General features: G+C 35.5%; 2 protein-coding genes, 1 long non-coding RNA gene and 1 pseudogene across 9 annotated transcripts; 3 read left to right on the top strand and 1 right to left on the bottom strand.

Moving 5' to 3' along the window:
- Positions 1-2743: 2743 nt before the first annotated feature.
- LOC131806620 (PX domain-containing protein kinase-like protein) lies at positions 2744-10095 on the top strand (annotated as a pseudogene).
- Positions 10096-10537: 442 nt separating this feature from the next.
- Positions 10538-11427, top strand: LOC131806621 (uncharacterized). Its single transcript, XR_009344115.1, has 4 exons — positions 10538-10670; positions 10733-10907; positions 11000-11255; positions 11297-11427. It is a non-coding gene; the product is annotated as an uncharacterized LOC131806621 (long non-coding RNA).
- Positions 11428-12114: 687 nt separating this feature from the next.
- LOC101888251 (dynein light chain Tctex-type protein 2B) lies at positions 12115-17349 on the top strand. 5 transcript variants are annotated; one of them, XM_005182689.4, is made up of 4 exons: positions 12115-12465; positions 12925-12981; positions 13067-13263; positions 17117-17349. In XM_005182689.4, the coding sequence occupies exons 2-4, from the start codon at positions 12946-12948 to the stop codon at positions 17280-17282; spliced, it is 399 nt and encodes a 132-aa protein (XP_005182746.1). In that variant the 5' UTR covers positions 12115-12465; positions 12925-12945; the 3' UTR covers positions 17283-17349. The 5 variants fall into 5 exon arrangements, with proteins under 5 accessions (XP_005182746.1, XP_058987022.1, XP_058987025.1 ...); XM_059131039.1 differs by lacking the exon at positions 12115-12465 and adding an exon at positions 12590-12858; XM_059131040.1 differs by lacking the exon at positions 12115-12465 and adding an exon at positions 12595-12742.
- A 33-nt stretch (positions 17350-17382) lies between these two features.
- Positions 17383-22310, bottom strand: LOC101888070 (RNA-binding protein spenito). Of its 3 annotated transcripts, XM_011293878.3 has the most exons (4): positions 22143-22310; positions 21866-21935; positions 21345-21789; positions 17383-21155 (listed from the first exon to the last, which is right to left on the bottom strand). In XM_011293878.3, the coding sequence occupies exons 3-4, from the start codon at positions 21785-21787 to the stop codon at positions 19310-19312; spliced, it is 2289 nt and encodes a 762-aa protein (XP_011292180.1). In that variant the 5' UTR covers positions 21788-21789; positions 21866-21935; positions 22143-22310; the 3' UTR covers positions 17383-19309. The 3 variants fall into 3 exon arrangements, with proteins under 3 accessions (XP_011292180.1, XP_005182745.1, XP_011292179.1); XM_005182688.4 differs by lacking the exon at positions 21866-21935; XM_011293877.3 differs by having other exon boundaries at positions 21345-21935.
- Positions 22311-23231: the final 921 nt, after the last annotated feature.

A 23231-nucleotide genomic window follows, 5' to 3' on the forward strand; every position in this document is an offset into this window, starting at 1 on the left:
TGGCCGAAGTTGAAGTTTTGTTGCAGGCCGTTCACATTCGGCGCAAAAAGGCAACAAATATATGGGGCGGGGTTTTTGGCAAAAACCTGTCCACACCACCGCAGAAATTATCCCAATTCTGTTGGTAGTGCATCCCATAATTGGTCCTCAAATGGATTTGCTCAGTTTTCTTGGGTTTTTAGTGAGGATGGTGAGGATGCTTCGAGATTTCAATTTGCTTGTAATTCTGCGGGGTGTGTAGTCTGGGTGGCGATGGGATCAAAATGCCGGAAATGTTTGATAGGTTCGCTACGTACGAAATAGGCTCGAACAGGTTGAGTTAAGAGTATTATAAAGGTAGTGAATGACAGGTGACTCAGGCTAAGAAGTGACTAGGCAGCCCTATGATTGCTGAGTAGGTGGGAACCTACTACTACTCCGGGTGAGCTGAAATGAAATTCACAATAGAATAAAAAATGGCTATTGACAGTTGAAAAAAAAGGAATGAAAATTGAAAATGGCTCAGGAAATGGTGTTTCGTGGAAATGAGCGTCTGGCGGGATTCACTGAGAAGAGGGGTATAAAAGGCTGCGAGCATAAGAAAAGCCAAGAAGAATAAGACGTTACCGGTGAAACTTAGCAAGAGAGCAGTGCAGAAGTGGAAAAATTTAATTGTGTGTTGCGATTTTTTTATTGTGAATATTCCGGTGGTGTATCAAGCTTTTTTGGAAGCACCGAAAATTGTCCGGTTTTGGTCAGCACAACGGCGGGAAATTGCCTTTTCTTTTTGGTAACGCAAGGTAGTGGCAGTTGTCACAGGAAAAAAAAAGCCAAAAAAGTTACATTGAGGGTGTGGAGATTTGAATGTAAACTGGCCAGCTGCAACTTTGAGCTTTTTGCTGTGCCTGTTATTGATCCCGCCCAGAACGCCGGCATTGTAAAGGACCAGTCAACAAGTCCAGCTTCATTTGAGGGTTTGTCTGGCGTTCAAAATCTGTTTCCTCCGGAAAGAAGCGTAAACTGGAAGAAGAGATAAGAAGAATTAATCAATAACGTTATACATCACTGCTCAGGTAAAAGGTGTCTTACCGTTGGTTGTCCTTGATATATTTATATATATGTGACGTCCATAAAATTTGCTGTCTCCTTTTTTGGAACTAAAAGAAAAAAAAAAAAAGAGTTAATAATCATAAATTTCGAGAAAAAAAAATATAATATTCAGTATAAAGATTTAGTAATAAGATAGGTTATAGTTCTTAGGATTTAAGTAATAATCATTTGTAAGGGAAAATACCGCGTTTATTTTCAAAGGCTAGGAGGTGTTACAGTAAAATTATCTTGAGTCCTTGTGATTCGATCTGATAGTTTAGGCCGTGGAATTTTAGCGGCAATTAGGCCGGTTAAGAGAGCTCTTTTAGGTGGCTAGTAATTTCGTATAGACGCGTGAATATTGCGCGGAAAAGCAAGGCAAAGGATAATATATTGGTTTCTACCGAGTAATAAAGCCATAGATTTAAGAAGCCCGGTATTATTCTTAATTTGTTTTTTTTATACCATACAGTTTGTCAATTTTAGTGTAAGAAAAAAAATAGTAGAGAAAAAAATTAAGAAAATATTTAAAGCTAACTTATTTTTTTTAATAAAATTAAAATGATTCTTTTGTAAACAGTAGATACTAATATGTGTTGCTAAATTTGTATAACTGGGGGGAAGGTGGTATGAAGTAAGTGTGTGATTCGAAGCGTGTGGCTCAAGGGGATTCAGAGAAACGCAAGAAATGGAAATACTGGATCCAGGTAGGGTGGGCGAGTGTGGGATCGATCCACCGAGATCCCTGTATGATGACTCCTATTTGTATATCGTAGAGTAGAGCAATTGTAGTAAAGTCCCCTTTCAATGTAGTGTTTTGGATTCGATTGGCGGTTGAGATCCCTAGCCCTGGAGTCTCTGTGACAGTCGGATGCCTAATCGTATGCCGAGCATATGCACACATAACATAGTCGCTTCGACACAGCTGCTGGGACAATGAACTGTCAAACCGATTTTGGAATTGAAAATTTGAATGAAAAATTATTAAAATTTGTAAAAATTGTTGGGAAATGCATTATGTAAAAGAATATATTAAAAATCTACTTATTTTTGACAAAACAATTTTAAAATTTTGACATATCAATGTTCGCAAGCGTTGATGCATCTACCTATATTCTTCTACCATGGAAGACAAGGTAGGACATAGCAATTATTATATTACATATGCATGTGTTTTACGAGCGATAGAAGTGTTCGTTTACTCGTTAGTTTGTAGAAATTTTACTGGAATCTGTTCGTTTACGCAAAAGTCTTGTAAGCGAGCGCGAATGAGAGATGTTTTGACATTTAAAAAACAAAACTATTAAACTCATTAAAAAATGGATAAATGAAAAGTAAGTAAAGATAAAAATAAAATAAAGTGTCAAATATAGATAAGGAATTATGAATCCGCGGAACATGGTTTATGTTTTTAATTATTTTTTTTAATAAAAATGTAAAAAAACAGAGCACATGTAGTAGCTAATGACCATAGTACCTTCTTCCTCTTTCAAGAATAGAACAATTATTAAGATTCAACGCTTTTGGTTTGTCAATCCAAAATACATTTTTCCACTCTCCCATTACTGACATTTCGTCCGATAATTACGTTAGAGAAAACTATCAATCGATACTTACTTCTGAAATAAAGAATCGATACTATCGGCATTGTCATCGATTGTTTGCCAGATCTAATAATTATTATTTGCTAGCCAAAGTATATATAAAATTAAAGTTTCAATATTTTTTTTTTTTTCAAATTCATAAACATATAATTCGATATTAAAATGACTTCTTTCAATGGATATATTTGGGAAACGGTTTGAGGATGAATACCGAAGTGATGATACACAAGAAATAAACTGCATTATAGAAACGGCTCAAGAAGTTAATGGACATACGGTAATTAACAGATATGTACCTATTGATATTTAACTACGCTATGTATATTTTTTAATAATCATAAAATAAATCTCTTATGCCAACTCATAATTAGATAGATTAAGCTTGTAATTAGAAAATGAAATCGAGTCAATAGCATTCGCTCTCCAGTCTAGGAGGATTCCCAAGCAGTCACCTAATACTCGTCTCCTTATACCTAGATTGTATTGGCGCAATAGTGTATTGTATAAAAATTGTTCCGTTTTGATATGAGTCCCATACAGCTGTGTCGGCGATTTTGGATGCGTTGAATGCCTTAGCATCTTCCAGCGGAATCACGCACCAGGTATTGGAACACTTGTCAGAAAAGCTCACCATTTGGTATTGTGCAATTTCTGCTAAGAGAATTGTCTAGATTAGGCCAGCCGTTCTTGAGTTATAAGCATAAGTAGCTAACATCGCTTAATTTTATTTTGCTTAGATTGAGTTTTGCTGAAACTGGCGGAAAATTCTGAAATTGTTAAAGACATATTTTTTTTTTTGGTGGGGGATATCAATACTTCCCGAGATATAGATTTCCAAAGTATCAAAAATACACTTTGCTGTTTGGAAACCAATAATGGAAATAAAACTTCAATATCTTTTTTTGGTTCTTGCACCTGATTACAACACAAAGCATTTCTCGGGAGGTGGGTCCACACTTCCCGAAATATTGGGTTCCAAAAAGTGTCATGCTTATATTTTGTTGATTAATTAAAAATATTAAATTTAAGTAAACTTTGTTCGCGAAGCCGGTGTTGGACATACCTCAGAGGAAAAACCCCAAGTCCCGGCCAAAAGCCGTCTACTTTTTGGTTCGCGAAGCAGGCGTTGGACATACCCCAAAGAAGAAAGCCTCAAACCCCCGGTGTATTTTCTATAGTGTATAATTAATTTCTTTCTGAAGTTTTTTTTTATATATTGAGAAAATGCAATCAAAATTGCAATTTAATAGTGGAAAATTAGTTATGTATTGGTATAAAACAATTTTGAATTCTTATTTTCTGAAAAATAGGAAAATTATTTCGGTCGATTTAAAATTAGCTCAGGCCACTACATAATTCTGAGTATTTTTTTCAGTAATATTTCATAATTGTCAGTTGTCAAAATAGCTCTCTACACTCGCCTCCCATTTACTGGACTTTTGGGTTATCGAACAACATTTTGTACGAAATATCGGATTATTGTACACACCTATTGTTATTGAATGATCAAATATGTCTATTAGTTTGAAATTTTAGACACAACACAACCTGTTCTATGAGCAAATGCGATGTTAACTATTAAATCTTGGCGGTTTTGTTTTATGTAATTTAAATTAATGAGTGCAACTTATGTTGTTGTATCATAACTAAAAAAGCGAATGGGTTTTTTTCGTGGTTGGCTCAAGAACTGCATTTCGGGAGAACAACTTTCATAAAATATTGCTTGTGAATGCATTTCACTTGTGTTATTGGGATTTTTTCTACAGGAATATTTGTTGCGTTTAAGCCGCGGCTACTTAAAACAGCATACGTGGAGAGTTTTACGACGGTACAATGACTTTGCTGACTTACAGAAGCACCTCTCTATTTCGGGAATCAACCTACCATTACCTGGTAAAAATTCTTCGGTAATATGCGCCCCGACTTTATAGCTGAACGTAGACGAGAATTGCAAATTTACATAAACACTGTACTAATGAATCCAATTTTGGCTTCTTCGCTACCGGCGAAGCGATTCGTTGACCCTGATAGCTATTCACAATCTTTTCATGGTAAGTAGTTGCTGTTAAGTGTGGAAACGGCATCACAAATTGCATTCTGACGTATGATGCACTTGTGCCAAAGAATCCTTGATTCTAAATGTACAGTATGAAATTTTATTTCACATAGACCAAGCTGTCCAAAACGCACTACTCTGCCTTAGAAGTGAAGGACTGTGGTCACTAGGCACCACTTTGGGGGCAATTGGATGGCGGTTGAGAAAGCATTATTTTAAAGTTACACCGAAACCCCCAGATTCCAAGTCGAGCAGTAAAGCATTAGTAAAAAGTGGGTCCCAGACCCACGCACATGTAAAACAGTCATCCGTTACTGGTAGCGGCAGCAACGGCTCCAAATCAGATCACGCCAATGATTCTTCCCACACAGAGGCAACCGAATTAGTTTGGAGTGGCTGGAATACGGACCTGATAAATATATTGAAGACAAGGAACTAGGTGGCATTCTGAAGTGTCTAGTTAATATGCAACATCCAAACATAGAATCACCCAAGTATGCAGCGCATAACGAAAACGGATGTCTCGTGATAAGGAAGTAAGAATATCAAAATCAAACATACAACAATGAAGTACAAAAAAACTTTTAATGTAGATTTCATAAGCATGGATCACTCAAGGACATTTTATGCATGGCAACACCAAAGAATCCTTTCTTAAGTAAATACGGTAATCCCAAAGGACGGACCGCGCTGTCTATGAAACAAGTGGCGATTTATGGAAAACAAATTTTAGATGTCTTAATATTCTTACACTCCAAAGGCTATCCCTACGGTGAGACAGCAAACATATTTTTATGCTACATTTTTGAAAAGAACATTTGTCTCTTTTTCATAGGCCATTTGCATTCAGGAAACATTGTAATTGTTGATGATTGTGTAAAGCTCTTAGATGTAGAGAACTATATACTCGGTGTTCCCTCCTTTTACCGGCCATTTTTTGTACAGCATGGTAAAATTTACAAATCAGAAGCTATAGATGTTTATTGTTTTGGCCATATATTATTTGAAATGTCAATGGGTTACCCGATGCAGGAGTCCGTAGCTAGACAAATAACCGACTGCCCGGATGTTTTGAGTAAGTCAGTTTTTAAAACTTATCTCTTTCGTATATTAATCCGGGTCTTTAATATCTTAGAGCATTTACTGGAGAGTATATTGTCTAAAGAGGCCTGCAAATCAGGATTGCCATCTCTGGAACAATTGAGTAATCACGAATTTTTCAAAGAATATTCTGCAAGCGAAACGTGCAGAAAATCTTCAGAGGACGATATTGCCAGGTCTCAATTTAAATTGTCGATAAATGCCAAAGAAGCTATAAAGTTAGCTATCCAAAAGACGGAAAATAGATTACGCGAGGAACAAAAATCCGTGAAAAATCAAAAGCGTATTGTGCGCGTACAAGAGCTGATGAGTTGTGAGGAAGAAAAACGGAAATCGAAACATAAAGCGGTATGACTTTCCATTGAACAAGTGGGAGATGTGAATTGTCTTTTCTATTTTAAATAGAACAGATACTCCACCCCATTTTCCCCTATTCTCAATGAACTATTTCTTAATTATCAAAAAAAAAAAAATGTTTTAACTTATATCAACCGACATTTCGGGTTTTCTTTGCCTATCTTATTAAGAATAAGAAAAACATGGAATCGGATAATTTTTTATATAAATGATTTTATTTTTTAGAAACAGGACCATAAACAGTTGAAGCTCAAACAGCAGATATCATTGCAAAATAGCAATGGAAAAGTTGCATTAGCCAGCGTGGGCCATGGAGGAGGATCCATCACCGAGTCTTCAGACACAACATCGCGTTCCTTAAATCGTATGAATAGCATCATAGGAAATAATGATTCCCAAGATATGTTGCATGACATAAAATGTATGTATATAAATACTAACATAGTTGTTAAATTCAAGATTAAATGTCCTTCAATTACACTGTGCGAAGATATTTAAAATTTTCCTGTAATTACAAGAAAAACCCAGTGGATTTTGAACTAGAACTTACAATAGACAACATGCGCTTTCTGTATTTGTAAAGTTTCGGATTAAATATTTATTTAAAGAATTAAGTTTTAGTAAATACAATGTTAGTATTGGCCTCGGAGGCCATCAACTGATACTTATTCCACTGATTTACAAATTATTCTCGAAATAACTTATATAATAAAAGGAACGTTATTTATAAAATTATACATAGCATTGATGTTAGCAGCTATTGGTGACTTAAGGGCTTCTAGTCCATTGTTGTTGATATGTAGAAGATATAAATTTGAGAAGCAATTGCATGACTGCCGAAGACAATGGTGTGGGCCATAGGTAGACCGAAAAAAAAGTACGTCACGTCCGTGGGATATTTGGGATTAGTACAAGATGGATTTATGCAATAGCAATGATAACGCAGTAAATCCAAATCCTGGCATTCATATATGCATACTGTGTATTCGGCAATGCTACTGATGGCTCAAAATACTAAAATTTGACTAAATAAATGGAAAATATTATTAAAACGTAAAAAATACGCAAGATATGTCTCTTGCTCTCTATAAAATTTCAAATATTGCAAAATACTACTCAAAACATTGGGATCCGATTGTGTATGATATGGTAAAAGGAAATAGAACAGTGTTGGCATGTTTGTCCGGGATACCATAGAATTTTGTTGTTGCAAAATAGTCAGGCTTAATCCCATGATAATTGTTTTTATAAAAACAACATTTGTTTATGGTGGAGAAAGATGGTCATTTTTACCAGGGGTAAGACAGGAAATACCTAGGTTTCGGATAGAGCCACCAATCCTCATCAGTTCCCTTGTTTTTGTCTGGTATATTCTCCCCAGGAGTTATTTTAAAAATAACACCTATGATATAACCCTGCCTCACCCCCTGGTAAGCATTACCATCTTTCTCCACTAATAAACGTTCGATGTTTTAATAAAAGTAAAATTGTAATTTCAAAATTTGAATATAATAATGTATTTGAATTATTACATTCAAAAGTGAAAACAAATATCTCTAGAATGTAAAATTACAGTACTTTCAGATATATCCTCCTCCTGGTTGTCAAATGCAGCACACATCCTTTTTAAATTGAAACAAAAATACACATATAGATGTGATATGCCTCATTTTTTTCTGCTACCTTGTAATAATTGTATCATGGTGATATCTACAAAAGGACCTCAAACAGTTTGGACCACAAACCGAATATAAACATTTTGCAGCATTCTTATTAAATTAGTAATCACGGAATGGGAGTTTTTTTTCGAGCTTGCCTTCGAGTCGTCCAGCGGCTCTAATATACGTTGTGTAGCCGAATTTGATGGAGTAAAATTTTGTCTTTGACGGCCTCTAAATATTATCTTTGTTGATCTGCTTGAGTGTTAAAATTGACAAACAAAATAATCCCTGTATTGTAGCCAGCAATATTGTCAGAAACACTTTATATCTAAAATGAAGAAATTTCAAGTAATTTTAATCCGAAAACTTTACGCTGTTAGTTTTAAAACGTCGATGCACGTGTCTTCTCTTTTAGCTCTACTTTTATAATATCTCTTAAGAATTATGTTATTAATATCGAGATTTAAAACAATCGACAGAAATGGGTATTCGTCACTAGATGGCGTTCGTAGACTCCAAAGTATCAATCTATCACTATGACATACTTTTTGCTGCTAATTTATGAATTGTTCATGCATTAAGAAAGAAGGACAAATCATTCTGTATTATCATTCTGCGATATTGGAAATAGAGTATGTTGGTGGAACTTTATAATATGGTTCTACGATTCGTCTATCGGCGCTGCGTCGGAAAACTTGTAGCTTACACTTTCATAAACGTTTGAAAATAATCCCTTTTATAAAACTGCTCAATAGAATATGTTCGATCGTCAAATACAGCTTTAAATGGACAAAAAAAGAGAGGGAAACAAATGTATTCTTTACGAATGAGCCAACATTATGCATTTGAACCCAAATTTCTTTTATTGACATGACATCTTTTTTCGACTGACAACACTATTTTAACCGCGTATTGAATAAATAAGGGATAGTTGCATATTTGTCCGTGGACTTTGATGTAGTTGACAGTCGGTTTAGATTTGGAAGTACAAACCATGAAAACCGATTCAAATTAGGATGGTAAAATGTTTTGTACGTCCGAACTACCCAAATACGCCGGGTCCATATCCTAACATCCACAAACTGGTAAGGGTGTAACAATCATACTTTTTAAATGCACCCAAATCTCGTATGCACGACGTATTTGGGTGAAATTCATATAAATACATGTGTTTTACTGAGCGGTGAAAAACGTCGATTGAATACGTATTACATATATAGTATCCCGAACGACTTTAGGCCTTTCATTACTGTTTTGTCTCTACACATATTTTTTGTTGCTTTTTATGAAACAATCTTATCTAAGTCAAGTCTTATTTATAGCTCCTCCACTAACACCCTCGGCGTACCAAACGTGCAACGAATCCGAAACCCGCCAACAACAGAAAACGTCGCTGATGCAGGCGTCGCCTGTTGTCAGTGTGGACAGACAATCATCGTCTCCCAATATAGCATCGGACGAAAATGAAAGTGCTGAACCTGAACGATCTGCATTGCTCGAATCTATATGCAAATTTAACCGAGGATCCCTCCGAAAAATCCGATCAAATGATTAAAACCCATAACAGGATGTTGGCTCAAAATAATTGTGAACTTATATTAATATCAACTGGACCAAACGCAGCTATTAAATAGCGAATCGGACATTTCAGTTATCACAAATGTTCGATATCACATATAATATATAAAAAAACTCTTGACGACACGCACTTGATTATTTTATTATTACCTGATATTTATTGTTCTACGTATTCTCATAACTCGGCATCGAGCATAAATATTTATAGTCACTAACTAACAATGTGTGGCAGCACTTATAATAGGCTAGCTTATATTCCCACCAAAATGCATAACAACACCTTAAATATGCGCACGTTATCAATGTTTATCTTATATCTGTGTATATATATATACATCAATGTTTATATGTGTATGTACAAATGTGAATGTCTCTAGAGAAAATAAGGCGTCGCCATGCTATTTTCCTTTAGCATTAACAAAAAACTACGTTTAAGACTAAACTAAAAAGCTTTAATAAAAGTTAATCATCATTTCTTTAGAAAATGGCTACAGCAAACTCACCCACTCCATTTTTGTTATACATTTAGTTTAATTTTATTTTTTAATTGCACACTGATTATACAGACATACATACATATATTATTAACAATTTTAATGGAACTGTATACTTATTTACATGTTTACAACATACCCGCAATATATTAATAAATGTACCAAAATAAATGTTATCATCATGTGTTTGTATTTCTTTGGAAATTTATTTTTTTGAAATAAAAATTTAAATGAAATGAGGAAACATTCGAAACATTAACAAGTAAAAAGGGCCGAACTTTAAGTACCCCTACCAAAAATAATACGTATCTGGATTCAGACGAGTACTACTTTAAACTACAAATACCAGTGAGGACCATACCAAAACGAGAATCTATAGAGACAAATTTCTAGAGTAGTCATGTATAGAAGTTTTTGGAACCGTCCATGGCCCTATGGGCTAGGTAACGGTGTTAATTGAATTGAAAAGTAATCACCCTTATTACGTTTGGCGTAGTCGTATCGAAAATTGCAAATTGATGCGTCGTAACGACTAATTGGCATTATTTATTTATTTATTCATTTCATACCATAATACTAAAGCCTCCAAAGCCATGTGTGTCGTATGCGAGAATTACAATTCAATTTACAAGAGGCGTTCTAACGCTGCAAAATTAGTCGTTAGAGATTTTGTTGCCGACAACACACAAAAGTTCCTCCAAATTGATATTACCAAAGAATAAATAGTATAAAAAGTGGATGTGAATAAGAAGTATGTATTAACATTACAAAACTATATATGTATGTATATCTATTAACATTTCGCTTTTTTAGATATAAAGTCACAACAAAAAAAAAAAACAACTTGACGAAATGATCCAGATCTTGCAAATGAATCCAAGTTTGCAATGGCTTAAAAAAAATAACATCAAGGAATAATGGAGCAAAATTGGTGCAAAACACAATATCCTAGGGCCGCCGGGCTCGAACAGGCGAGGCCTGGATGAAAGTATGGTCCGACTACAAATTCAAATCACACCAGAAAATCCAGTATTGTTCAAAAAAAATGCTCTTTAATTTCATATTTCTATTCTTCTGTAGGGGGAAATGAGATCTAATTTGGACACAGCTTATTATGCAATACTTCTATGCACTCGCGGAACACATTGCTGACAGACGACTGTGATAAACTGACATGGTAATCGTTGCCAGCGCTCTTTTGATAACTTCCTTCAGCCAGTATTCGAATTGTTACTGGTTTTAGTATGTTTGGGACACTTGTAGATTTTACACGCCGACGGAGGTCTGGGGTGATTTGAGCCAAAACATATTTGAACACATCCTTACTAAGCCTGAAGTAACTAACAAATTAAAAAAAAAAAAAACTATTAATTTTAGCTTCTACTTACTTGGAATCAGTCATATTCATCCTCAGATAAAAAAAAAAAAATGCCAACACTTAACATAATTCAATATTTAATTTAACAAATATAAATATATATATAAAATAAATAAAAAACAAATACCAGCGGGGACTATACCAAAACGGGATCTATAGAGACAAATTTCTACTACAAGGATCTATTGCGAGTCTTAAATACAAAATTTAAAACAATTTCATGCAAAATCTGGCTAGGGTCACCAAAGAACGAATATAGGCGATTCTGACACCGGTTGTATAACCCATTTCGAACAACAAATACCCAATTTTAGGCAAATCCTATGTAAAGTGTGGCTTAATTTGTCAAAATACCCAATATCCGAAGGTACAGTTATATGGACGCTATATGAAAACGTGGAGCCATATACCTCATTTTCAATACCAACCCTCCTAGACACAATAGAAACTACTTTGCTTAATACGTTATGGGGTCTGCGATGAATTTTTCGAGGTGTGAAGGAGGAATCACAAGCTCTTTATTTGGTGTTAATTGTTAACAGCCTGTATAATGTGAATAAAATGTATGTTTTATTGGCAAAAATATACATTACATTTACATTAAACAATTCCAAAACAAACTCCGAGATATGTGGGAAAATAAGTTTCACAGGTATATGTGTTATATATGAGGGAATATCCTTTTTGAGCTTCTGGAAATATTTCGCTAAAACTATTGCAAAAGGCATTGATTGCATCCTGTCATGGTACAATGACGAAATAGAACAGCTTCGTTAAAGTTCAGCCAATGTCCGCTTCCTCTAAGCATTATTTAAAATTACACGCAACAAGTTGTTTTCATTCATTTGATATTTTTCCTCGCGAAAGATGAATTAAATGCCCGGATTTTCCTTCGAAAACTGTTCAATTCCCTGGCAAAACAGGTTAATATCTTAATGCACTTCTCGCAGTGTGCGTTTCTTCCAATCATTGATTTTGAAAATATTTTGTTTAATTTTCTTCAATGTATTTATAAAACACATAACAATTAAAAAAAGACACACTTCACTGGGTTTTGTGTCATTTTATTGACTGATTTTATTATATTAATTTATCTAAGTCTAGCTTACATTAACAATTACAGAGAGAACCTTGTGCTACGTGGTGCGGTAGTGAAACTCCACAAAGTGTGAGTATACAGAGATCGAAATAAATGGCATTAAAGAAAAGCAGACGATGAGAAACGAAAATTAAGACGCAGAATTGCCAAATACTCTTCGACGCATTTTACTCATTCCGAAGTACCTACGCTCGGTATTTATTGGGGTGAAATGGCAGTTAGTTTGGGTAATCAATAAGTTTATTATTGGCATTGCGTTCGTTTGGCTGAACGTAATCTGACCCCAGAAATCCAGTATCACATTTATCTAGGTTTTTCATTTAAATCAGTATACAGGAGGGGAAAGGTAAGGTGTGCTTCAACCCGTGCGTCTCCATAGAAAAACCGCGCGCCACAGAATTATGGTTCTTATCAATTTGCATTTTAAGAAGTTAAATAAAGCATAATTGTAACAAAACAAATGTAACTTTATCACGCAATATGAACTAAATCAAATTAACTTTATTAGTGTAACGTGTCTATTTACAGAAGACGAGTCGGAATACTCAGATGGCGGCCTTTACTACTATGTTGGCAACAGCAAAGGTGGGTTATTAATAAATCGATACTTTCTTTCAGCCCTATATTCAAACGAATGGAGATTTAACTTGCCAATCAATTGGTTTTTCAGACGTCGGTGCGTTATATGCCCTCATATCGTCTTGAAGCAATGCGACCACTGAATAAGGAAGTATGTGAAAACATCATCAGGACGGTAATGGAAGAAGCGTTATTGAATTTCAACTACACGCCCAAGACCTCTTTGCAATTTTGTGCCCTAGTCAGCGAAGAAATTAAGAGTCGTATTAAGGCCAAGGATTACGATAGGTAAGAGGAATGCAGAGGGCTAGCTAAGGTGGTGAATATCCGGTTTTTCTCACAGACTGCAGCTTTAGCCGAAGTAGTTAGCTTCAGCTTCAGGTGTTAAGTGTTAGTATTGGCAACACAACCCACACAACATTTTCTGTGCCTGCAATGTCTAAAGAACTCATTTCTATCCAAGTAGAATATTAGGAAAGAAAGTTAGATTATTAAAAAAAAAAACTAATTAATGAAGGGGACGGAGTTTAAGGAGCAGCTCGAAGTTAGAAGAAAATCGGTCTCTTGTCATTTTCCAATGTGGGCTTTCAATGTTCATAAGTAACGCTGTTTTCATCTAATTACTGCAAAAGCCTACTATCGCTGCAATGCGCATAAAATAGTGATTACAGCGATAAAATGTTTTCTCGAACGAGTTCGAGATGTTTTATGGCAGTAACTTTCAAATACTACTTTCCGAATAAAGGCGGTGTGATAATGGTCTCTCTGCCTTTCATTTTCGCAACAAATTTCAGGCAGTTTAACTCGTCTCGAAAGAGAAGCAAACGAATAAAATCAGTTTTATTGAAATGTATTTTTTAGCCCATTTCAGAGACAAAAGAAAGCTTATTTGAATTGAATAAGCCGACCGCACGGCTTATTTTCGAATGTCCATAAATACAAACGTTTTGTACTGTTTCAATAAACAAAAGATTACATATGGAGGTCTCAGTTTCTTGTTTGAGTCGCTTTGTCCATGTCCATTCTTGAATATCCGCTCGGAATTCTATTCCCACGGATAGCATTTCTTTTGACAGTTAATTTTTGTAATCGAATAATTTGTGAATATTTGCCATATTATTTGTTTCAGAAATAAAACAAATTTACAATTCAATAAGTGTTGAATATTAAAGGTCTGAAGATAAATACAGAAGTTTGAAACTACTATTCTGAACAGTCAAATTCATCAACGTTACTTTGTCGCTTTTATATAAGAAACAAGAAAAAGGTATTTGAGTTCTACGGACCACTACTACCCTCCACAATTAGGTAAAGAAAACACTTTAATACAAAAGTATCTGGATTTAAACGTGTTCCATCTTAAAGTACAAACTCCAGTATGTAAGATCGGTAGGAGAATGCAGTTTTTGAAAAAAAAAAAAACATATAGTGATTGGAGCTGCTATATGGGGCCCATACGAAAACGGGTGCCATACAAAAATAGGAGCCTATATAGGCAATAATAATCTAGATTAAAATCTATAATAATCTATTGCTAGTTAGGTTAAAACTTTTTGCAGGTTTAATCTACTTTAAGAGGATTTATTTAAAGTATAAGTAATGGATATGAGAAATACCAAATTTCACACAAATCTTTTACAAAATGTGGATTAAATCATCAAAATAACGAATATCCGAAGGTAACGTTATATGTGTGCCATAGGAAAACGTGGACCTAGATATTCAATGTTCTGTTACCGGAGCTAAAACATTAAACATTACGAACTTAGTAATTTTATGCTGATCATGAATATATACACTTTATGGGATCTACGACGAATATTCAGAGGTGCTACAAACGGAATGACATATTTAATATATTTTAATTATATACATATTTTTATTTCTAAGTACAACAAACACATCATTAAATGATCCTTCTTTTAACATCTGTACAGTGTTTTCATTTAGACTCTCAGCAAGGCTTTTTTAACTTTAGATGTTTGATCAAAGGTGCTTTCAGTTCCCCATTGATTCTTGAATCTTTTTTCCAATATATATAGATTATTTGCATTGAATCTTAAACCCAATCTCAATTTCCAAAAGCCAAAAATTACATTTTTCATATCGAATTCATCGCAGTATTCATATTCCAGAGTAGCATCAAATGTAGACTTGCATAGATTTGAACGGAAGTTATATTTGCCATAAGCATCTAATGACCAACACTTATGTGCATATTTGTTTTGGATTTTATAGCAAACTTGGAACTGTATAAGAGCAGCATAAATTAATTGCATATAACCCCAGTGACAAACAATGCCACGTTCCATGTACTAAAATTTGAAAAGAATAATGCATTGCAAATTTTACAATAATAAGTTAAGTTCGTACATGGTGTTATATTTCTAAATTTGTTTCATTTTTCTGTACCAGACTAAGTTGTTGGGTACAAAATGTGGATCGAATACTTAGCTCATGATTGAGTGGACAAATTCTGTGTGTCGAAAAATCATAGTTCATACAATTCGTCCTGCAATTATTTGTACGAAATTGTACTGGATATTGTCAGTAGATATTAAAGGAAAAATTTGTTCAGTAAACTGAAACAGGTGACTTTTTCCAAGCAATTTTCTACCAAATTGATAGCTTTTACTGAAGGTTGCAAAAACTATATTCCTCTGGGTATGCTTTTACTGAATTTGTTTCCCATAGAACACTTCTTGTACAAATCATCATTGCTATACAAAATGTTAATGTTTTCCCATTCAACAAGGAATTCTCAAATAACCATATCAATAATTTTTAGAGTTGTTTATGCGAGATCGTTCTTAGTTCGAATTGCACGGAATTATAAACCATTACCTTGTAATAATGTTTTTAGGATGAAAATTTTCATTCATTTCATTTAGCGTGGATACATTAATACATTTAGTGTGATTACATTATTCTTCTTTGAATAGCCACGTTCTAGACTTTAGTTTGGTGGAACGATCTTCATTATGATTACATTTTAATAGTTTTCTGAGTTATTTTTTTACTTGGACGCAATATTGCCCAATTCCACAACCTGCAGGACCTCGCTAGCTTTCAATTTTCTTCGATATCGTAAAGCAAAAATCGGCTATCGTAGTAAAAATATTTACATTCTTGCAGTTGTGGAACAGAACATATATTTTATAGCTGCATTATATCCTCATGGCTGTGGAGCCAGCACATATTCATAATCACAACTGAATACCATTGTATAAGAAAACATTCTGAATTCAATTTATTTTTGCAGAAACGTTTTAATATTATTGCCATAACAATGTTCACAAGTGCTGATGCATCTACCTGTATTCTTCTGTCATGGGAGCCAACGATGAGAAAAATAATTTAAAGTTTCAAATAGTTTTTGCATTTAAGTATGAGTATTAAATACTCAGGTTTTGCTAGCTATGTAACACGATTCAGTGCTCCCAAAGACATGTATTACACAAATGAATTCAATTAAGTATTGCTGGGGAAATACCCAGACAAATGTATTGTTAAGAAATACAATTATTAAAGTAAGTGAATACATGAACATTGATTTGTCGATGTTTCATGGAAACTAAGAGAAATTGGCATCAACCATAAACCAGCTTGAAAACCAATTGATTAAAACCAACAAAACTTTTGACTCCCACACAAACATTTTCGTTATCAACGATTAAGAGTCGATTAGTTTTGCAATGAAACTGAACATTAAGGATTACATGAGATATATTTTAATTTGTGCTGGCTGATAAGCAGTCTTTTGAATCCTTGATAAATAACATGTATTTCAAAATGCCACTATTTCCAAAGCAAATTTACTACTGTATTACATATACTTCTAGACAAAAGAAATGAACTTCTAATTGGTTTTTGTTGAATTGCTACAATTTTCAAGTTATACAAATCAGATAGTAGTCGGAAGCACTCCCAACATATCGGGATGGCATAATATATAAATATTGAATAAAATAAAACGGATTCGGCGTCGTTAATCCCTTTCTTACATACATCGAATCGATTTAATCCAAAATATACCTTAAGTATTGTCATGTCAATTTGTAATAGAATTGTATGGCAACACACAACTATAATCTATCTATTTATTAATAATAACTTGTAAATAATTTCATTTACCTTCCAGATACCGCTTCATCGTTGTTGTTACCATTGGCGAAAAACTTATGCAGGGTTTCTATTCATATGTAAACTTTTTGTGGGATGCCGACAAGGATGGATACATATCGCACGTAATAGAAACACCAAAATTCTTTGCTGTAGCTACACTTTATTACCTTTATTATGATTGAAATCATTGTCAGTAGTCAGTCATTTATATATACAATAATATCGCAATAAATGCATATGCCATCTTGTCGTTCAGTGTTTGTAAATAAAATGTAACGAAACTTAGGTACGTATTTATATAAATATATATATTTATTGAGTTTTATTGCATAAATTTGAAAGATTGGATCTGGATATACAGGAACAGAAACTTAAAAATACACAGTTGTCGCTACGATTTTATATTCACCGAAATTAATTCAAAATACACGATCTATTTTTACATGCGATTTTGGAAACGGACCCATAACTTAAATCACACATTGAACGCCGCCTCTGTGTTCCTTTCACTGGGGGGATGAGCAAAAGATCACTTGGGAGATGCACAACACTACTTTAAAGGAAGTTACGATAAAAAGATACATTGTACATAATACATGTTTGTTATGCATTTCACTGCCAAGGTTATAAATTCATTTCAAATATTGGCCTGGTTTTTATTGACAATCGAACTCAACTGATCGTCCTCCAAGTTCAATTAGCGAGCAACCACCATAGATTCAATTTGTTTTCATTATTAGTTATTGCGCAAGCGACACTTTTTCCATTCTAGGTGGACATTCCTCGTAGAAAACAATGTAGCATTTGTAAAACCCTTTTCAATCACATATAATTTTTAAACAAATACTACAATTAGTTTTCTAAGGATTTGCTGGCGAATAATTGGGACAGCAGCATTGGCATTTTTCTTAAGAAGGGGCTAACTTCAGTGAACACAATCTAACACTGCGTCACTTCTTTTGAAATGACTTTAGTTCGAGGAACGTATGCAGAAAACATTATTGGAATAGAAGTCACAAACACTCTGACGAGAGAACCCCGTTTGAACACAAAAAACACTTGAGAAGGAACTGATCAACACCAGTAACAGCGAAAAGATTTTTAATGTATCTTGGTATTTTGTTTCTTCCTTCGCAGACCACTACTCATCAACTGTTGAAACAAACATTACTTTCACTTCACTTAGACTCATCCAAGGTGGACATAAATATGATTCCATCAAAAAATTGTATTCACCACAGGTATCTATTAACGACATGTGTCTAAGAAGAATGGAACAACACACCACACATTTGTATTCAAATTCAATAAAGAAATTATCCATATCATCAAAATTGGATGGCTCCATAGAGCTCCATAGATTATATGTGGTTTTGGAACTTCACCATACTATAACAAGCACATACGATTCATAACACCCTTTTAAACTATATCTAATGCATATCCGAAAAACGAACTCACTTTGGAAAGTCAAATCTATATCTTTGATGTTTAGTGTAACACTGCCACTGATGTTATAGAGTTTATTAGATGGGCCTCGGCTGAAACAGCCCACTAGAATCGAAGTCACACAAGAAAACATCACTACAGCCATTATGATGATCCACAATATTGCCAACACTACTCGTAAAATATATGTATACATTTATCGTAAACTAAAACTGCTGATTTTGATTTGCAAACTAATTGAAAAAATAAACAATTTTAAATTCACATTTCATTTCGCAGAGCATCATGATCGCAAATTTAACTTTCCTTCGGGATATATTCACACTTTCACATTTTTGATGATATTTCCATATATAACTTTGGAAGCTAAATCTATGTATAAGTTTTGTATTCATAGTTGGCACAGTTCAACGACAGGTAGCAACACGACTGTGGAGCAAAATAGATATACCAATTAAAAATGTGCATATTCGGGTGCAACATATATGGATGTCTTTGCCATGGAAAGCAAAGATTAGCATTTGTGAATTTATATATTATACAATGGAGCTTGATTATCGGGATGGTAGGAGGAGGGGTTTTAGTATGTATGTATGGATGTAGTTTTATGTGTATGGACACGTTATTCTTATTCGGAATTTTGGTATTATTTAATTAATTTGTCAAGAATGTGAAGGGGGATGATCAACGTTTTACTTGTCAATCAAAATAATTATTCATGTGAAATCAATGAATTGATGTAGGACATTTTTTCCTTCTTTTAAGCAGTTCCACCTCTCACCACTACTACCACGAGGTGGTCCTCCTTAAATGACTCTTCACTGACAGACGAGCAAGTTCTCTTCAATAATTCCGCTGAAAAGTCACAAGGTGGAAACGCATACAACACGCCAGTGGCTTCCGTCTCTTTGTTTAGCAATGATATAACACCAGCAGCTTCTTTCTGCTTGAGATATGAAACCAAGTTCCGCAAAGGTCTGGTTTGCACTGAACTATCTTCGGAAGCAATCGTTGTGGATGTAGAGCCAGCCAAGCCTAAGAATATGGCATGGGAGGACGACGAGGTAATGCGTTTCTGCACATCTTCCAATTTTGGCGGATCGAGACGTAGCCGTTGGGTGATTCGCAAATTATGCTTTCCTTCTTCATCACGCATTAGCGAGTCTACAATATCGGCATCACCATCGGTAAGATGAAATTTGGCTGGAAACAAGGAACTCTTTAGGATAAGGGCACCTTGCCAAACAACCGTGCATTTTCGAGCCACATCGGAAAGAGCGCGAGCCGATGCTAAAGATGTCGAGCCATTACGACGCTGCGATGAATCTGAGTCAGAACCAGGAGAATGTGTTCGCTTATGTGGAGAACGTGAACGCGAACGATCAGCTCGGATTTCGCGGGAAGCGGACCGACCTCTTTCGAATCCAGGCTCACCAGGTGGGCGACGCCATTCATCTTCAATACCAGCTGGTGGTGGAATGGCCGACGTTGATGTTGGAGCTAAAGTGCTGGGATGTATTGGGCGATGAACATCATTGGGATAATGATAAGATCCCCGGCCGCGTCCGCGATAACCTCCACGCCCACGATATGATCCACGGGGAGGATACGGCGAATACCCCCCACGAGGAGCATAGTGATGATGATGATGATGTGGCTCTTCATAATGATAATCGTATTCTGGACGTCTGTATTCTGCAGCTGATATGGCAGCTTCGTCATATTTTGGCTTAAAAGGAGCAGCTGTGGGCGTCACGCCTGGGAGCTCCGAGAAATCGGTTCTAAGCCTTCTTTCGGGACCACCTAAGGGAAATCCGCGCATTTCCTTAACTGCAGCTGTTGCTGCTTCCACGGTTTCGTATTGAATATAAGCACAAGTATCGCCTTTTTGGTACTCGATTTTTTTAATGGCTCCGAAACGATCAAATTCCCTCTCCAGTTGTGTTACAGATGTCCAGGCGCCCAAACCACCGACCCATATACGAGTGGCTGGAGTAACTTTGCCATAGCCTATCTTGCATTGAAACTTTCCAATGTATTGTCCAGACAATTCGCACTTGGCCCTGTGCGCCATATCTAAATTTTGGTACCGCACAAAAGCAAAGGCATTTCCTGTACCAGGTGGCGGTCTTTTGATATCAATATCGTCCACAATACCATATTTTCCAAAAATACGGCGTAATTCTTCATCTGAAATAGATACTTCTAGGTTTCCAGCAAAAAGCGTGCGAGTAGCAAGAGGGTCATCTTCGGGTTGAACATGATGTAAATAATTGGGAAATTTATCTTTTTTGTTTTCAGGCTTTTCATATGGTACATGAGGTCTTGGGCCAAGGTGGCGAGGTGGACCACCATAATGTGGTGGAGGCCCATGAATATGCGGGGGACCGCGATGTATTGGAGGCCCACGAGGTGGCATTGGGTATTCATGATGGATCGGGCGGTATTCTCTGGAATGAGGATGTGAAGAAATATGCGGTGGTCCATACCGATCATAAGGGTCCAATGGTGGTCGGCGGTGTTCCGGTGGTCCAGGGGGAGGCACTGGCACTCGTGAGTAATGGTAGCGGTCATATTCCGGTGGCGTCAGTGAACGTCCTCGCGACCTGCAAATAAATTACTTGTGTATAATAAACTCTTGATGCACAATAATCTCGACTAACATAAACATAAAGGTCATAATTTAATAAAATCAAAGGTATTTATTTTTGCATCGTGCTTGGAAACAATAATTATGATTTTGATAATAGTAACTATATCATATATAATGGGTATAAAGTTAACATTTTTCTTACCTGTGTTCACCGCGACCTGAAGACTCATATACTGGCTCTACCAAGGCCACTTTATCATAGAGAACAATTCTTGGCTTATGATGTTTCGCTTCCCTAGCATCTTCAGCTGTACGGAAGCAAACGTACGCTACCCTTTCATCCAAGTCATGGGAAATACGAATGCTAAAATCGCCAAACTTTTTGTATTCACGATACAAAGTTTCTTTAATGAATTCATCAGATGCTTTCGAGTGCAAGGCCGACACACAAAGAACTTTATAAGATGGCCTGTCAGAAGTTGGCATGGGGGCGCCACGAATATACTCTTCCCGGTGAGGAGACCCGCCAGTATAACGGGCACGAGGGCTGGGGGAGCGTCCAACACGGCGTCTTAAACGGTCTGGAGACATGCGCTCCGGCGAGTCCCCGGCCATGCCTCCGTTATCATATGCACCGCGTCCCATAGCTGTAGAACGAGAGCGTGAAGAATGACTTGTTCTGGATGGTGAATCTCGTGAAGCGCTACGTTTCATAATATGTACCTTAGCAGTTGAGTTGAGCAGCTTCACGAATGATGTTCATGAGCAACTATACAAACCCCTTTAATATTACCTAAAACAACACCCACAAATAGAGGCAAACAGGGAATTACATAGCAGAATAAATCTATTTAAGAAACCTCAACGTTTTCATTTTTATGTAAAGATGTAAATTCATTAACCAAAATGGCGATCAGTCAATCCTACATACATACAAAAAAACGCCGCCACTCAAATGAGCAACAATATTTGCTTAGTAAAAGTAAAAAAAAAACCATACCTTCCCGATAATATCACAATCCTCAATACTGCCGTGGAATGAAATAAATTACAATTAAACACGTTCTAGTCTGTATCTATTATATTTGCAACTGAAAATATATGCGCGACTCTTATTATACAGAAAATTGAAATCACCCCGAATGATGACCGAAATAGAGATGCCAAACAATCGATATTATCGATGCCATATAAAAGTTATCCATCGATTTATTGCCTTTTTCAACGATATATCGAACGTTATGCCTAGTTATTATACCTAGTTCTCATTGGAATTTAAAGTACGTGGTTCGTACGTGGAAAACGACGGCAAGATTTTAATGCGGCTCTGTAATCCCTTTATGAAATGTAACAAAATATGCCTACCCATGACTTCTTATGTGCTTACACCTTTATTTGGTACAATGAAGACAAGCAGTTTAAAATTATATAAAATGTCTGTCAGCTGATCTGCGTTTACGTAAACCTATACGCTTTTCCATTTTCTAACGAATTTTCAAAAATATTTATTTATGATTCAAATAACTCATTTTTTATCCGATGTTGGTATCGGTAGGAAAATAAAGAACTTCTTATCGCAATTTCAATCACGTTGTTCGCTTTCTGAATTAGGTACACGAATTCATAGAATTACGGCACGATTCGTAGTTCCATGGTAAAACCATGGTAAATAAAAAGGTAAGGTAGAGCTCCCAGCTGATTACAATTTTTTTCTAAGTGTGCCCGATTTCTGCAAATTTTGTGTATGTATTTGTTGTTTTGAAAAATAAAAACAAAATATTTTCAAAATCAATGATTGGAAGAAACTTAAATTGCGGGCGCGCATTACTAATATTAACGAGATTTACCATGGAATTGAAAGATTGAACACTTAGGATCAAATTTTTTTTAGAGAACATCCAGGCATTTCATTCATCATTCGTGTTATTCGACTCATTTTAGAAATGAACAAAAAATACCAAATAAATGAAAACAACTTGTCGCCTATAATTTTGAATAATTCTGACAGGCATAGCCTCAGGGCTGTATTTCTGTAGTTTTACGAAGCTGTTCAACCTCCTTATTGTACCATGGGTAAAACCATGGTAGA

This window comes from Musca domestica, unplaced genomic scaffold, assembly GCF_030504385.1.
Source record: "Musca domestica strain aabys unplaced genomic scaffold, Musca_domestica.polishedcontigs.V.1.1 8, whole genome shotgun sequence".
Taxonomy (NCBI): Eukaryota; Metazoa; Arthropoda; class Insecta; order Diptera; family Muscidae; genus Musca; species Musca domestica.

Excerpts from the sequence above, each read along its gene's own strand:
- LOC101888070 (XM_011293877.3), bottom strand. The coding sequence starts at position 21,856 with ATGAAACGTAGCGCTTCACGAGATTCACCATCCAGAACAAGTCATTCT. Across the intron at positions 21,156-21,344 it reads TCAGGTCGCGGTGAACACAG|GTCGCGAGGACGTTCACTGA; the intron begins GTAAGAAAAATG and ends ATTTATTTGCAG.
- LOC101888251 (XM_005182689.4), top strand. The coding sequence starts at position 12,946 with ATGGCGGCCTTTACTACTATGTTGGCAACAGCAAAG. Across the intron at positions 12,982-13,066 it reads CTATGTTGGCAACAGCAAAG|ACGTCGGTGCGTTATATGCC; the intron begins GTGGGTTATTAA and ends TTGGTTTTTCAG. Across the intron at positions 13,264-17,116 it reads AAGGCCAAGGATTACGATAG|ATACCGCTTCATCGTTGTTG; the intron begins GTAAGAGGAATG and ends TTTACCTTCCAG.